The following is a 16,165-nucleotide window of genomic DNA, read 5'->3' as shown; positions in this document are numbered from 1 at the left end:
GTTCACCAAATGATTTCCATATTTCCTGTGGTGGGGGCACATTCAGATACCAGATTGCATGTCCTGTATAGTTTTTCATAATCATGAATTCATGTATTCTTGTGTGTTTAATAGAGCCCCAAGATAATTTCTCCAGAACTGTATTTGAACTGCCGACCTGCATTCAGATCAAATAATACAACAGATCTAAAAGCTCACTTGAAAAAACATCTACGAAAGGAAATGTTCATGTTAAATACAGCTGACTTACAAAAACTCTATGAGTAACACTATATTCAGAATGCATATGCCAGCACTTGCATATTGCAGGAATTTAGGGGGCTTACTCATATGAATAATTCTTTACAATTCATTAAAAATACAAGTAAGGTTCCTAAAGTTCGCTCCCATTTAAGCCATCCCAACATCAGGGCATAAAGTGTACTAAAATATTTAAGAATATACATTTATAGGTTTGATTTCTTTCTAAAATACTTATTAAAATATTTCTTTATGCTTCTAAACAATAAAACATTTAACAAATAAGCTTATTATAAAACAGAGTTCTCTTAAAATAAGTTCTTAGTGTTTAACGGGAATTAGGGACAGCAACTCTTCCAGCTCTTCTAACAACAAAAAACAGCTAAAGCAGGTTTTTTTGGGGGGGTTGGGGGTTGTTTTTTTTTTTTAATATTTTATGAGGTTATAAACGTTAATAAATTCAAACCACATCAAGCTTACATTTTTAGTTTTGCTATACTTCACTGAAATGTATGAATGCAGAAAATATACACAATATAAAATGAAAGGGGCAATCAGAATGCTTACTTTCTCTAAATGCTTTACAGTAGCCAAGGAATGACAACAAAAAGAACAGGGCACACAGTAGGTCTGCTCTGCCAACAATCCCAGCAACCTTAAAAAAAAAAGAAAAAAAAGAAAAAAGTTTCAGATTACCAGATTTTATTCTTAGAAAACCTGAGATAAAGGTACACACACATATACAAAGTGAAATTTGTCAAAGAATATCGCTGTGTCACTATCACTTTTTTTTAACCTGGTTTACTGGATTAGTGATACCCAGTTTTCTAAGCTGCATCCTAATTTTGATTGGGTATTGCTTAGTATCAACTAGGTAAATGATTTGGCTTTAATTTATGAAAAACTGCTGTTTTAAGAAGTGAAGAAGGACCTCACTGAATAAAATGTAGACTCTGCCCAATTCTGTCTGTTTTTTTGATCAGGTTGCCTTTCAATAGAATGCTTAGCAAACATCCTGAAATCCAACAAAATTGGCAGCTCTTTTTTGCTGAAATGCAAATCAAGACTGTCCACTTCCAGAAGACAAGCCAGCCTTCAAATTTCAGTCTGAGCACTTAGAATGGACAAATAAGTTTCCAGCCCACAAAATCAGGAAAAAAACCCCCACCCCTCCAGCAGTTTCTTGTGTTATATTAATTGATTTTATTAGAGGTACCTCCAAACGCATCTTGTAACAGAAGCTGTACTAACACAAAAGAAAACGAGAAGCGCATTCTGGGACCTCTGTACTCTGGATTTGTGCCAACCTACTTAAATCAAGAGCATTCTCAGGGCCATCAACAAGCTTTGGTTCAAGCCCTTAAACTGTATTTACAATAACTTGCTGAGACACAGCATGACATATTTTTGGATCTTCATTCCTCAATTACAGAAGTGTTGGGATACACCATGAATTTTTTCTTGAAATCACGACACAGGGGGTTGGCAGGGAACTGTATAGGCTCTGATGTTGGCACCTCACTAGAACATACACCCAGAGCAAGGATCATAGAAACACCCCTTACTTTTCAGTCTACCTCTGCTTCCTGGAGTCCTGGGTTCCATGTTTCCAGGGGAAGGTGTACACAGAGGCCTTTCTGAAGCAGGGCAGAAGAGCTACAGGTTGGTTTTTTTTTAATCCACTTTTTGAAGTGATGTTTCAGGGACAAAAGCAGAAACTTTGGTTCCTGTGTAGTACACCAGTTGTCCCATTTTGTGAGTGGAACAGAAAGAGGAAAGTAAAGAGATAAATTGCATCTTCATTTTGTTTAAAGGCACCTGCTAACTCTCTGTTAGGAAAAGGGCATTTTTTTGTGTCAGTCTGACACGATGGAACAACTATTTCTAAAGAACATTAGAGAGAGAAAGAGAAGTGTAGAGGCATGAGAGTAGGACTGAATCCACTGAAGAGACTCCCTCCCACTTTACCCCCTCAGCTTCACTCAAGCACTGTAAAAGGAGAAACTGTTGGACTCCTAAATTCGGTTCAGAAAAACTTCTTGATTTATCCAAAGCCAGGCATCTAACTTTCCTGCTTCTTCTTCTATCTTATAAAGGAATTATGAGAATTAACTCGATAGCTGTGGAGTACTTTGAAAGGTGAAAATAATGAAGTGTCATTCTGTTTCGGGAGCTGCTCTCAGCTAATGAGATAAAAGTAAAGGTGAACTGACACAATTTTGAAAATAGATGCCAACTTGTTACAACAAAGAGATTAAAGGGCTAATAACACACATATGGCCTCAGATGACTCCAACAGTACAATGTTACATCAAATGCAGGATGAGGCCTATAGCGTCTGGTAACAAGGTAAACAAAAAATAGTTTTAAATTAGTATCAGGTATATTCTTATGTCTGCATTTCATTTAGTATTTCATCACTCAAGTGTTACAAAAAATAAGCATTGTTTTAGAGGAGAGAACTACACCACAAGCGTGTTTACTTGTAGGTAGAAAAATTATAATGACAGATGTTTTTCTTACATAGGTACTGAAAGCATTAAACTTTTCAAGATCTGTTTTACATGACAGTTTGTTTTGTGCTGTATATACCAAAATCCAAAGCAGCAGACAGATTCTTCACAATTTTATGTCAAAATATGTCATCTCATTTCAAAACCAGGATGTCATGATACTTAAAACTCACAGCTTTAAAATCATGAGGAATGTTTTTCGAGGAGATGCTGCCTGACACAGACTCATGCTAGAAGCACAGCAGTATCGTGACTGCTTCAGTGCAGCAAGATTTATTATTCACTGTGTAAATGATTAGAGGCCTTTGTTCACTCCTGGATCTTAGAAGAGACATGGTATGTAAGCATGCTACTTTTTTCCTCTTCTTCCAATGTTTGCCCAAAGCATATGCAAGTCTTCAAACCTCACAGACCGCATCACTTGTAATTTATTTGACATGACCAAGGTCTTATTAACATTTGCCTGCTGATTTAAATATATTTTTAGAGTCAAATGGAATGAAGAATAAAATTATGGATATTGATAAAGGAGACAATAGTAGGTCTATTAAAAAGTTAAAACTCAAGTGAGATTTCTCTTTACATGTCAGAACATCAAAAGCACTGAGGACTTGTTTTATTTCACTTTGACATCTAGAACTGGTTTTGGAGAACAAATACAAGGGGCCCTTCTGACACTAGCACAATGTGCTCTCACAAAGAAGTTATTCTGCAGGTGAGCAAACACCAGAGAATGACTGGCAGGATGTTTTAGCCATACTGCCCAAAAAGGTGTGAAATTACTAATACCTAACTTTGCACTGTGTCTAGGTTTCCAATATAGGCAGGGTCCCCAGCCAACGGGGAGGCATAGCTTTCCGTAACCTCTTCCCCATCAATCACGTGCAAAGCAAATGAAAAAAGCCCAAACCATAGCATATTGTGAATAAATAAATATCAGTGCCACATATATAGAACAAGGTGCACTGAGGATTCAGTGTTCAAACTAGCACAAAGATCAAAGTTAAAGTTAGCACTTTTTCAGTAGCTCAGTCCTTTGAAACTAAAAAAAAAAATTATTCCTGCATTGTAATTATTTTATATTTCATTTATTCATTATTACAAGATCAAGCCATCGGGGATCACATCCAGCAAGCCCACTGGCATAAGGCCATAAGATTTTGTTAGTTATGAGTGCAAAAGAGCTTTCTAAGAAAACCACCTCCTCTTCACTAGAATTTCCACACAGGGACTTTGATCTTTGGTCAGGTATTTTAATTGGCTGCTACGCATGTGCCATGTTTGTATTCTGCATCTTTACAGCTTCAACTTCCAGCTGCTGTTATGCTTTTGTCTGCACTATTAAAGGGCCCACTACTATCAAATTTGTGTTCCCCATGTACATAATTACAGACTGTGATAAAAAACAACATCCTTTAATCTTCTCCTTCATATTTAAAATATAGACCCATAGAATTTGATCTCTCATGACACAGGATGATTTCCAATCCTTTAATCATTTTCATGGCTCTTCTGAGCCCCTCCATTTCTCCCCGTGTCCTCCCTGCAGCATGGATTTAAAACTGGATGCAGTATTCTAATCCAGTCACATACAGAGTTCATATAATGCCCCTACTCCAATTTTCTATCTCCTTGGTTTTTTTATCAAAGCAAATGGAAATGAAAAGTGGTTATGTGTTTGCATTCAGTTTATCTTCCATTCTCCTTGGCTGCTCATGAGCTAATGTTTCTAGTAATGAATTCTTAATCCAGTAATTAGGGAAACTCTGTAGTTTAGGGCTACCCTTCTTTAGTTATTGTACTTAAATGATTTAATTTATCTTCCTTAATAAGGTCCAGCCCTGTGGAATTACAAGCTTTTGGAAGTACTAACCATAATATTTGATTGTTCTCATAAGACATGTGCCAAGAGAAGCGTTAAGAATATATAAAAGCAATCTGTAGAGTATAAGGCTATGTCAGAATTAATTAGTCAAGGTGGTCAAGAACTTCTAAGATATAAATCGTTGGAGCTAGTTATTCAGTACTTACACATTCAGTGTGCACTGGATGTACAGCAAACAGCAAAGCAGCTAGAAGAGATGTCTTTGGAGCCAGGTTTAGCCTTCTTCCTTTATTACTGAATTGCAGTCCACCCAATAATATCGAGAACACATCAACCATCAACACTGAGATAGTACAATGCAGTATTATATTGATGACATGGAAACCAACTGGATAGAAGCCTCCAGCAAAAAGGTAATTAATTCTATATAGAAACAAAAACATTAAGGCTAGGACTTAAATCAATGGTTAGAGAGATGCAAACACAAAACCTAAACGACCCCATAGCTAGATCATATTAGACACTCCCCCCCTGCAAAAAAAGGCTGAAAAATACCAGCAAATCCCAGCATGCATGGTATTACCACTTAGCCACCACAGTCAGCTAGAAGCAATGTCCTGATCTTTTCTCAAAGGTATTCATATGGGATACCATATTCAGCATATCTATCTTCTCCAAAGGCGTATGTTAATGCTATTATGTTAATCATACCTATGGTTACTCAGAACTGGCTTCAGCAACATAACTTCAATGTTACAATGCAGGAGTGTCCTGCAGATAAACAACCCAGCCTACTGGGGGCGATACTGTTAGGCTTAAGAGGAATTCTGTCCAAGAACAACCTGATGAAATTATTTTAATTAAAACCAGACAGTGAGGAAACTAATATGCACTGAGACTATGATTTCCACTGACATTCTAGCTGAAAAGCATCCTAGCATTTAGACTGACAACATAGAAACCATCTGGGTACAATCAGTATCAATCCAGAAAGTAGTCAGTCAGCACATCTTAGTAACTAATTTGTGAGACTGGTTAGAGAGAGGTTTCATGCAAGTATTAGAACCAGAAGGAAGTGAAAATTTAGTCTAAAACCCTATTCCAGATAGGAACTCTGCGGTAAAATGGTGAGGGAGGAGAAAAAGGAGAAGCATCTTGTTGTTATCCATACACTTTTATCAGTAGGTGAGATATACAGAAACTCAGTTTGGATAGGGGATTTTATATAGTTCATTTGGTCAGTCAGCATCTGGCTTAAGTGAAATCTATTAAAAAACCCCTAACCTGTTATAAATGTGATACACATAAAAGTTGGAGCTTAGGGAAATTAAGAAAACCACTTCTTACTTGTGAAAATAGCATTTTATGGACCACCTCCACATGCTCATCTACATTTTCAGATATATTAGTGACTGTATCCCAGTTCACTCTTTAAACTAACCAGGATGTTACTAGACAATAATATACCACAGAGACCTTGAAGAGAAAGGAAAGCATGTGCTGTGTAATGCATTGAAAGCTTTAATAGGTTTAAGACTCTGACACATTCTATGCAGCTGTGTATTTTCCTTGATGAAAATGTGAAGAAAGCCCAACAGACAGTGAAATCCACAGTGCTAAGTACTTAAAACACTGACACTGCAGTCAATAGTCAAAGTTTTTGCTTGAATATGAGGACTACGAGTGGGAGTACTTCTTCACAATCACTTAATCCCTGTCTTAGACTGGACACAACTGCAGAAACAGTGCCAGGTGCCCAGCCACAACACTGACTTGCACAAGGAAAATAAAGAAGCTTAAGACTGAGTCCTCAAAGATTCTCTGCATTACTGTGCCCAATTCACATATGGTCTACTACTTGCTCAAACCTTTGTGCAAAAAACCATGAGCTAAGCATCTACAGAAGTAATCCTCATAAACTTTTAGTTATTTGAGAAAACCAGCAAGTCATATATACAGGCAGACATCTCTCTCACTAGGATTCTCGGACACAAACACTCATTTGAAGTTAGAATATCAGGGGGGAAGAGGTGGGAAGAGTATTCAGTGACCTAGTGGCAAAAGGCCACAGGAGATTGATGCTATTTATAAAAAATCATTTGACAGGTCACCAGGAAAGCAGAGAATAGAAACTACAATAGCAGTATAAGTGGCAGTGTGGCTAAGTAATGGGAACGTACACTCCCTAGTTCTTTGATGACGGGACCTACATACTGAACCATACTGCCCCTAGTACCAAGGTATATGAAACCATAAGATGCAATCTCTGAAAGGTACATTGAAATACAGAATGTCAAAATAATATATACTTTGGGAAAGAAGCAATTTGAAAATTAAAACTCAATTTGAGATTAAGGTAGTGAACAGGAAAATCATGTTCAGGAAAGGCATCCAGCTACCCTCCAAATATTTTGTCTCTCTCCTCTTCTGTTGCCTCCTCCCTATAATCAATTGAGCCAATATATGTTAAAAAAATTCAGACCTCAAGCAAAAAGACAAGTCTCACCTGAAAGTTAGGACAGTTAGTGGTCGATATGACTTATGACTGGTATTGCTGCTGAGTTTGCTACCCCAAAAGTCATGATGCCACAGGTCACCAAGTGGGGTTTCTGCCCTGAGGTCCTGAAAGGAAACATCATAAATTATCAGATTCTTAACATTTCTGTTTTGTTCAAAGCAGCTAAACCACAAACAAGTCGTAACTAATACTAGCTCATGCCAACACAGACATAGCAGGTGTTTTGTTGGCTCACTAAGGACATTTGACAAGGTACCCAAGTTTGCAATGAAGGTCACATCTTCAATGCCTGTTGTCATAAAGGCCAAGATGCTTGGATTCTGTAAGTAGGCATAACTACATGGAATGTACTAGAGATATGCGTATTCATATTAGTTGATGACCTGGTCAATGGCTGAGATATGAAACACATAAAAAACCCCTTTACCTTATAGTTTTGGGAAAAGTCTTTGATTTTAGGTCTAGGTTATCTTGTGAAGGAGACCAACTACAAACTGCTACAAATAGCTGTTTTTCTACTAGTGTCAATAGCACAACTACTAATGAAAGCATGAAAGCGAGGAGACTAAAGATAGAAAACAACAATTAGCTGTTTTTGAAGCCTTACTTCACACAGGACACTATTCAAATAGCTTTTTTTTTTTTAAATTCTTAATACATGAAACCAAGAATCAATATCTCTATATACTGCTCTAAAAGATTAATAGGGGAAGACAGAAAAGTAATGCATTATTTTAATTTCAGGTGGCGTAGGGCAATATTAAAAAACACTGCAAAGGAAAAGTCCACTCTTTCCTTTTATCTTAAAGCCATGCTGATAATGAAAAAATCCAAATAACCTAGACTGTTAAAGGGAAAACATACACTTTGGTGCTAAAAAAAAAAAAAGGACGGACCTTGGTAGCACCCACCTCAGTTTTCTGTGAGGACAAGCTGGGAAGCTCAAACTAACATATTCATCTTCTACTTGCCCCTCTTCCCCTGCTCCCCTGAGGCAATTAAATACCAATTTATGCTATGGCAAATATGCAGGTTAAATACACTTAAGACAGAAGCCAAGAACAAAATTGTACTAGCAAATGAATAGCTTTCATACAAATGCTAGTATTACACCTGCAATCAACCACAAGTTACTCTACCCCCACCTTCTCCCCTGAAATTGTTCAAGAGACCAATGAACCAAAACAAATTAACAAGCCAATACAAACACAAGTAAGCAGACAAACCAGGTTGTTAAATCCATGAAAAGTCTTACAAAGCCTGGTGTCCTATGTCTTATTCCTCCCATATCTCCATCTACTTACAAGATTCCCACATTACAATACCCTTGGTTCACTAACTCCAGTTCCTCTCAAATGCTGCTACCTTCTCACTTGCTTCTACAGTATCTTGAGCACCTCCTGTGGTCTCCAGTACCTTCCATCTCATTCTTAGCTAGCATTTTTTGCCTGCCAAGGTACAGCCAAATGTCTGGGCCACGCTGACTGGCTGCTGCGAAACTGAACTTAAAATAACTTAATTTTTCTTGCTTCCCTCTTAACACATTCTGACTTTCATCCATCAAAAAAAATGCAGGAAGAGATTTCTTTCTATCACTTGATCAAACTTGGCCAGTATTAGACAACTGGTTAAAAAAAATAATAAAAAAATCAGGAAGGGGAAGTAGGCTAAAAATCCTATCACACTGTCAAATGAAGTGAAGCATGCTCTAACAGGTTACTAATCAATACACAGAAAAGAGAGCAGGGCTAACACCGTAGTCTTTGAAAAGTCCTATACTGCAGCTGTCAATTAAGGCATTCTCAGGGAAAAATCTTAAGAAATCAAGACTCATGGGGGAACCTATTTGGGCTTAATAATTATCAAGGTGCAAAATTTCTTCACTCTCTCACAGATATTTCTACAGCCAAGCAAGAGCTACAAATGTCTTTCTTCTCCCAGGACTCCAATTTTGGCCTTAGGCACCTAAATTCCGGTTCCATTCCTCACTGGTATGCACAAACCCTAAAGGTCATAATTTGACTCTCAGAGCAAGAGTGCACTCAACCAGCAGCCCACTAAATCAATATAGGTTGCTTTTCCGGGGGAAGTTGGGACTGGGTTGTACACCAACATCTATTGAAGTCTTTGTACTCTGCTGGGGACAGCTGTTAGTAGGTGTTGTGGCCCTCAGACTGTTTTTCCAACCAACAGCACTGCTCCTTATGTACATTTGCCAAAGAAAGGGACTACGAAAGAGAGACTTTTTTTTTTAGTATTAAAATTTTAAAATTTTATCTTCTATGTAACAGATGGTCTTCAATAGCTTGAGATGGGAAATATGTTGAGATGTGCAAGGCTAGATTTCCCTTCCCACTAGAATCAGTCTTCTTTTGTCTTCCATAGGAAGAATGCAGGAAAAGCTAAATACCTGGAATTATTGAGTGATTAGATTATACTTCCATATGACTTAAAAGACCTTCAGTCATGTATCTTGCTCTTGTATCCAAGTTCTGTGAGAAAAAGTTTCTTACATTAATTTTCCCACTCAGTGGACTTACCCTAAAACAGGAATGGTTTGCTCTAAGAGACACAGCTGTTTAAAAGTTATGTATGATTTTCTCTTCAAGAACTGAAAGTAGATATCAAAGAATATCTAAATATTTGATTAGCAGCAGATTACAGACAGCAGAGTTCAAAACTTTAAGAAAGGTCAGTTTTTCTGTATAAAGGCTTATGGAAACGACATTGTGTCTGAAGCTCCTCCTAATCCAACTGCTTGTCTTGCCAAGCTAGTAAATAAATAAGAAGTCACTGTTGTGTACCAGTTAAAATGCTGCTTAAAATGACAATAAAGCATGTGGAAAACAGCCTTGAACCCCAATAAAATCTAATAACAGAATGTTCCACAATACAGTAGGCATGGTGTCAACTAACAGTGTATCTTTCGCTAAATAAATAAATAAAATATTGAAAGATTGGGATGAGGTGGGGGAAAGCTAGTAAATTAACGAAAAGGTCATTGTGTGGTACCCAAGAAAATACTGGTATAGTAATGCTCAGTAAATCTACAAAATTACTTCACCTGCTGTCTCTCCTATTGAATAGGAATAAAATACACTACACTTTAATAAACTGTGCCTTTGCTAGATGCTCTCCCTCCCCATTAAACCGGCAAACTCTGTCTCTGCATTTTTCTTATGAATATACAGGAATAAAAAAATCCACACGACCCCTGTGTTAAAATGACACTGTCACAAAAAACTCATTTAATTTCTAGGGAATAATAGAGGATTTTGATGTGCAAAATAAAGTAAGCCTCACAGTTTTACAAACATGCAGAGTAGGTATGAATTAATCTATTTAAGCAGTTGGCTGAATTTCTCGGCATTGCCAACAGCTATAATCCTGGTGCAGGTTGTTATATTGTATAGATAAATTGAAACATTTTGAAAGTAAAGACTGAAAGAAATGAAGAAAGATTACAAGTGTGGCAATTGCACATGAACAAAACAGCCTGCCTTGTTTCAACATCAGTCTTTTGTTCATTCTTTCAGGAGGTTATTATAATTGTGCCCCAAATAAAACTTTGCAGAACGAAATATTGCCAGGAGCTGTGTAACTTAAAATATAATGCTTCTTAAAAAAAAAAAATTTAAAAAAAAAAATCACTGTAGGTTCTTAATTTGTCTATAGTATTCTCTTAGAAGCTTTGAGATTTATTTCCAATTTGGCAGATGTATTCACTCCCCTCCCCATTTATAACTCAAGATACGATGACTTACACAAGCATAATACAAATTTGTCTGAGGAAACAGTAATTCTGTGGGATTCTAAAAGGCACATTGCGGTAAGTTGCCTCTAAGTCTCGTGCAAGGCAAAAAAAAGTGAGTTGTGTTCTTCTAGCAGTACAAGTCTCCAGAGTACCCTCCTTGTAACCCCATGGCTTCAGGAAAACAGAACCAACAGATAGGGGCAATTCTTTTCACCCTGTTCTTCTCTTTCCAAACACTTAAGTATCTTCTAGAACAGCGTAAGAGCTGTAACACCAAGACCCACCCATGAGCACAGGCTCTAACTGCTACATGTGATTCTATGAAGTGTGTCAGCAATTAAAGACACTCAACTCCTCAAAGTCAGAAGAATCTCAGCTAGAGATTTGAGTCACATGTTAATTTCTAAGCATTTCAAGGACTGTTCATTGCATGTATGATCAAGTTTTTAAATACAGCACAAGAATACTCTGCATCTATTTCAAAAAAATACTGTTGTCACAGGAACTTTTAAGTGGGGAAGTCACATAGGAAAAGGAAGCTTTCCTTGCTCCTGTAACATTTTCATGGTATAAACCACAGCTGGAGAACCCCTGCACCCTACAATCGCTTAGTGATGCATTATGTATCTTGGAAGCAGAGTAAGTTTATTCATTGGGCTTATTCATCTGTCACCCTGAGAAGATAATGAAAAAATCTCCTATTAACATCAACGGGTATTAGAGAAGTCTACTGCATACTCTCACTGACTTAGAAATGAGCACAACGTTAAATCTATAGACAGTCTTGATGTACAGGTACCCTGTGAATAAGTGTTACTAAACATCACATCCAAATTTGCTGCAACCCTAGATAATGCTTTCTTAGACGACAAGCAGACAAAGTCCATTTGGTATGGCAAAAAGAGCTCCCTTCCCCTCGACCACATATCAACACCTGTTAAGCAGAGCATCTCAGTTGCAAAAGAATGGAAAGGGACACATTCTGAGGAGGAAAAAAAAAAAAAGCTGTTTAATTTGTTCACTCTCTTGTTTATGTATTAGCACCCAAGTCATGTTATTTAAATAGCTTTAGGAATAAGATTCTGTTAAGCATACTTATGCCTCTAGCTTTTTGGTAGAGTACTGCTGCACAGCTTGTTTGTCAACCTTAAATAAGGCTTACTTTAAAAAACCCAATAAAACAAAACAGAAAAATGAAGTTCAAAAAGAGGAACATCAGAAGGAAGCTCTTCACTAGGATGACTACTTTGGGCTTACTTGGATCAACTCTCATCATTATTTCTTTTCCTATGACCATTTATGTCAAAGGGTGTGGGGGGAAAGAAGAGAGACAAACCTTATTATTGATGATGGCTTCAGAATCATCAAAGACAAAATCTCCATCATAGCTGTTAGCAAAACAGAGGAAGGACATTAATGCCACAACCATTTTAGCCCAGTATGACGGAAGCAGGAACCATGATACGTCATGGTCCAGATTAGGTTCTGTTTGTGCCATTCTGTGAAATGCTTGTTCCGAGTTGGGAGCTTTAGCATTATGTTGGTTGCAGATCTGAAAGAAAAACACACAAATGCACAGTTATAGTTGCCCTTCACTAAAAAAGAATTTAAAAATGGAGAGTTGTGTTGGGAGAGGAGAATGAAGTTTCATACAACCTATCATTTTTTTCTCTCGGTGCATTTCACAATTACTGGAACATATCTAAACATAATTTTGTACTTCAAATGTGGAAGAAAGGCACAGTTTCTCGTGGTCGGAGCACAGAGGTAAAGCCAAGAAATTCTTAGATTCTAAGTTAAAGCGTTGGCATTGGTAAATTCTAAAACCTTGAGCAAATCACTGTTTTTCTGTTTCTTATTATTCTTTTCAAGTGTAACAAACAGGGGCACCATTGGGACTGTGGAGCATTTATAAAGTTATTAAGAGAACGATAAGCACTATAATTTCCTTCTGAGTGTGAAAAACAACATCATCAATTGCAGAAAGAGCTGAACTCTCTTCTGTTAATCGAATTAAAGGATCTAGTCTTACATATAGCCCACATAGGGAATTCATACAAACATCAAAGGTGGACATATACAGGCAGCAGTTAATGGACTAGGCCCTAAATCTCAACAATTCAAACAATGAGACAACAAGATGCATACAATTAAGACCAAAGTAGCGTTCACTAGGTCATTCTGCACACCGCAAGCACAGTATAGGCTAAATTCCACTGCTGTATTCATGGGCTTATGAGGTTGTTGAGGTAGATGAAAAAGGCCATGCAATCCAACAGCACGGAGTGATACATCGGTGTGGAGGTACCAAGGCTAGAAGTTTACCCATGAGCCACCTTTACTTGGAGGGGTCACTTCTGATGCTCCAAAGCCAGCCCTCTGCCTGGACAGCAATTCTGCCTCTGCTTCTCTGGTGCTCTGACAGTATTGTGAGTGGTCTTATTATCAAATGCTGCTATAAATGGCAGGGGGAGGAGGTTATAAATGGAAAACTACAGTAAAAGCAGGGCAGAAAAAGTTTTTAGTTGTAAGCCCCCAGAATGATGGGCACATATAGTAGCCCAGCTTCACGCTTTCTTCTTATTTATTGGCTTCTTAAATCGACGGCTGCACCCCTGAAAATATCACATTTAATGTCTTCATACAATCTAGGAAAACGCTCCAGTCATTCGGCTTCTTCAACAGACCTGACCAATAGAGCTGCTAAGGCAATTGCTTTGTAGCTTTCCGTTTGCAACGCTAAATTCCAGTCTCCACGTATTCCCACTCCCTGTACACACACATGCACACGGACAGGCAGTACTCCCTGTCACACCAGTGCCCCTTCTCGCTTTGGGGACTATACAGCGATGCTCCCAAATTCAGATAAAGTCAGTAACACGGAGCTGCGCAACCAGAGAGAGAATGGAGCTGCTCAGCAGAGCAAAGCAGACCAGCCACTTTCCGAGCAAAACCTTTCCTCGCAGTAACTCACCCTTGCGCTCCTAGTTTGACGAAGACAAAGACTAAAAAGCAAGGCTGTTAATCAGAAGGAAGCATACGGCGTCGCTCTTAACAGCACCGATACAGCAGCAATGCCCGCTACCCAATTAAAACGTTCGACCTACTCAAAATTCATTTTGCCTTGAAAGTTTCTCCCATTACGCCCGTTCTGTTTATCCGACTCACATCTCCCGAGCAGGCCAGTCCGGGGGTGGGGGGGTGTGGGGGGGCTGCCTGACCCGGGCAACTCGTTAACCGCCCAGGGGGGCTGAGCACCCCCGAGGGACCGCCACCCCCCGGAGGGCTCTCTCGCCCCTTACCGACCGGCCCACAGGCGACTTGCCCACACACACACACCGCCCGGTACCGACCCACCGCGGACACCCCCCGCGGAGAGGGGGTGGTGGTGTGTGAGGGGGACGCGGCTCCGGCACCCTGTGTCCCACCGGAGAGAGCCGGCGCCGCGGGCACCAAGGGTCACAGCGGCCGTTACGGGGAGCCCCGCAAACTTGAGGGCGTCCCGGCCGGTACCGGGGAAGGAACCCGCCCGGGAAAACAAGGGCGAGGCTGAGGGGCGGGCGAACCCCGCCGGGAGTTTCGCGGTGGCCCCTACCTCACTCACCGCTTCCCTTTTGTCCTGGCGGCGGCCCCGCCGAGCCGGGGGGGGGGGGGGGGGGGTGCGTGTGTGTGTGGGTGTGTGTGGCGAGTCCCGTCCCGTCCCGCCCCGGCCCTCAGCCCCACCGCCGCGCCGTGCGGGCCAGTTCCGCCAGCGCTCCTTGGCCCGCAAGCGGGGCGAGGGCGAGGAGGGCGAGGCCAAGCCCGCCTCCCCCCCCCCCCGCGGCGTTACCTGTGAGGAGAAGGAGCCCGCGCGGCATCTCCCGCCCGGCTACCGAAACTCTCCCGCCCGGCGAGCCCCCAGCCGGAGCGGCGCGGCGGAGGAGGGGCGGTGGCGGCGGCGGCTTCGCCCTCCGGGAAACATCCTCGGAGCCTATTGGCTGCCTCGCCGCCCCACCCCTCCTTCTCCCCGCCCCACCGGGGCGGTTGCGTGCGCCCATTGGCGGCGGCGGCGGCGGTGACGCGCGGCAGGCCGGGCCGAGGAAGCGGAGCGAGGAGATCACTTGCGGTGGCAGCGGGGCCGGTGCCAGTCGTTGTTCGTTCACCCCCCCCGCCGCCCCGAGCTCCACACACACACTACCCCCCCCCCTCCCTCCGCCTCACACAAAGGCGGGAGCCGGGCCCTGCCCGCCGCTTGCACCCGCGTTTCACCGGAGCGCGCCCTCCCGCCCCGGCGTGGCGGTCGTTGTCCCGCGCACCTGGCGGGGCGGGGCGGGAGGGCGTCTCGAGCGGGCTCGCCTTGCCCTCGCGCGTCCGCCGCCGCGACCGTTAGCGCGACCGTTACCAGCGGGTGAGCCGGGGGGGGGGCGGGCGGGTGTGGGGGGGTCTCGCCTGGCCCCCGGCGGGCCTGGGACGCGCGTGTTTCCGTGCCCCGACTCCCCTTCCCCCGGGTTTTCCCTCAGAGGCGAGGTTCCTGAGGTGGCGGGCTTAGACGAAGCGAAAATCCCACACCCTCGCCCCGAAAAAAAAAAAAAAGAAAAAAAAAACAGACGTTACACCTCTCTCCTTGGGCGGGAGCCGTGGGTGCCTTTCTTCGCTGAGGCCCTGGTTCCTGCCGGGTTTGTGGCGAGGTGCTCCCCGCAGGACAGATGCCGTAAGGAAGCGTTAAAAAGGCTTTTATCAGGTGTACTTTATTCGCGCGTTTCATCGCTGGCGATTATCTTGTAAGAAAGTGTGATTAAATGCTGAACTGTACCACCAAACGTTCGGCAGAAGCTTCTCCAGAAACAATAAAATCTTAATACACTGGAACAGGATGAGAAATCCTGGCTGTGCGCCAGGCAGAGACGTGTAATTTGGAGTGGGATTTTTGAGATGTTTGCCTTATCAAGTGTCAAATTAACAAGGTTATTTTATCGCTCCTTTGAGGCTTTAACTCTCAAGTGGAAATGCTGCTTCGGGAGGGCTTCACTGGTTGCCACCCATAATTGTCTACTTGACACCCGCTTTGAAACATCTGCTGCTCTGACATGGAGAGCTCAGCTGCTTGCCAGGCAGCAGCTGAACCAGCACAATTTCCAGGCTAGTATATCACTCAAGTATATGTGACGCTCCTGCTTTTAAGATGGTAGTCTGTAACTTATGCTTGTTTAACAGCTACCGCAAAGCATCTGAGGCGCTTCTGGATTGGGAAGCGGTGGAAAGCCGGCAACCTGCTGTCACCAAGCATGCAAAGGTCTGTTCACCGGTCACAAACTTCTGGTCCCTTTGTTACAAGA

At 41.6% G+C, this 16,165-nt stretch overlaps 1 protein-coding gene across 5 annotated transcripts in view; it reads right to left on the bottom strand.

Annotated features, from left to right (window-relative positions):
• TMTC4 (transmembrane O-mannosyltransferase targeting cadherins 4) overlaps positions 1 to 14,764 on the bottom strand; it is a 60,643-nt gene extending 45,879 nt beyond the window's left edge. For 3 of the 5 annotated variants that reach the window (XM_075045905.1, XM_075045906.1, XM_075045907.1), the window contains exons 1-6: positions 14,680 to 14,764; positions 12,187 to 12,402; positions 7,085 to 7,200; positions 4,785 to 5,001; positions 1,818 to 1,967; positions 808 to 895 (exon numbers count right to left, since the gene is read on the bottom strand). In XM_075045905.1, coding sequence (XP_074902006.1) covers positions 808 to 895; positions 1,818 to 1,967; positions 4,785 to 5,001; positions 7,085 to 7,200; positions 12,187 to 12,348 — 733 coding nt within the window. In that variant the 5' untranslated portion in view covers positions 12,349 to 12,402; positions 14,680 to 14,764. The remainder of the gene's footprint in view (positions 1 to 807; positions 896 to 1,817; positions 1,968 to 4,784; positions 5,002 to 7,084; positions 7,201 to 12,186; positions 12,403 to 14,679) is intronic. The other 2 variants (XM_075045908.1, XM_075045909.1) reach the window with 2 other exon arrangements.
• Positions 14,765 to 16,165: the final 1,401 nt, after the last annotated feature.

This window comes from Buteo buteo, chromosome 14 (genome assembly GCF_964188355.1).
Source record: "Buteo buteo chromosome 14, bButBut1.hap1.1, whole genome shotgun sequence".
NCBI lineage: Eukaryota > Metazoa > Chordata > Aves > Accipitriformes > Accipitridae > Buteo > Buteo buteo.
The sequence above is the reverse complement of the archived record's forward strand: the minus strand, read 5'-3'. Positions and strand labels throughout refer to the sequence as shown.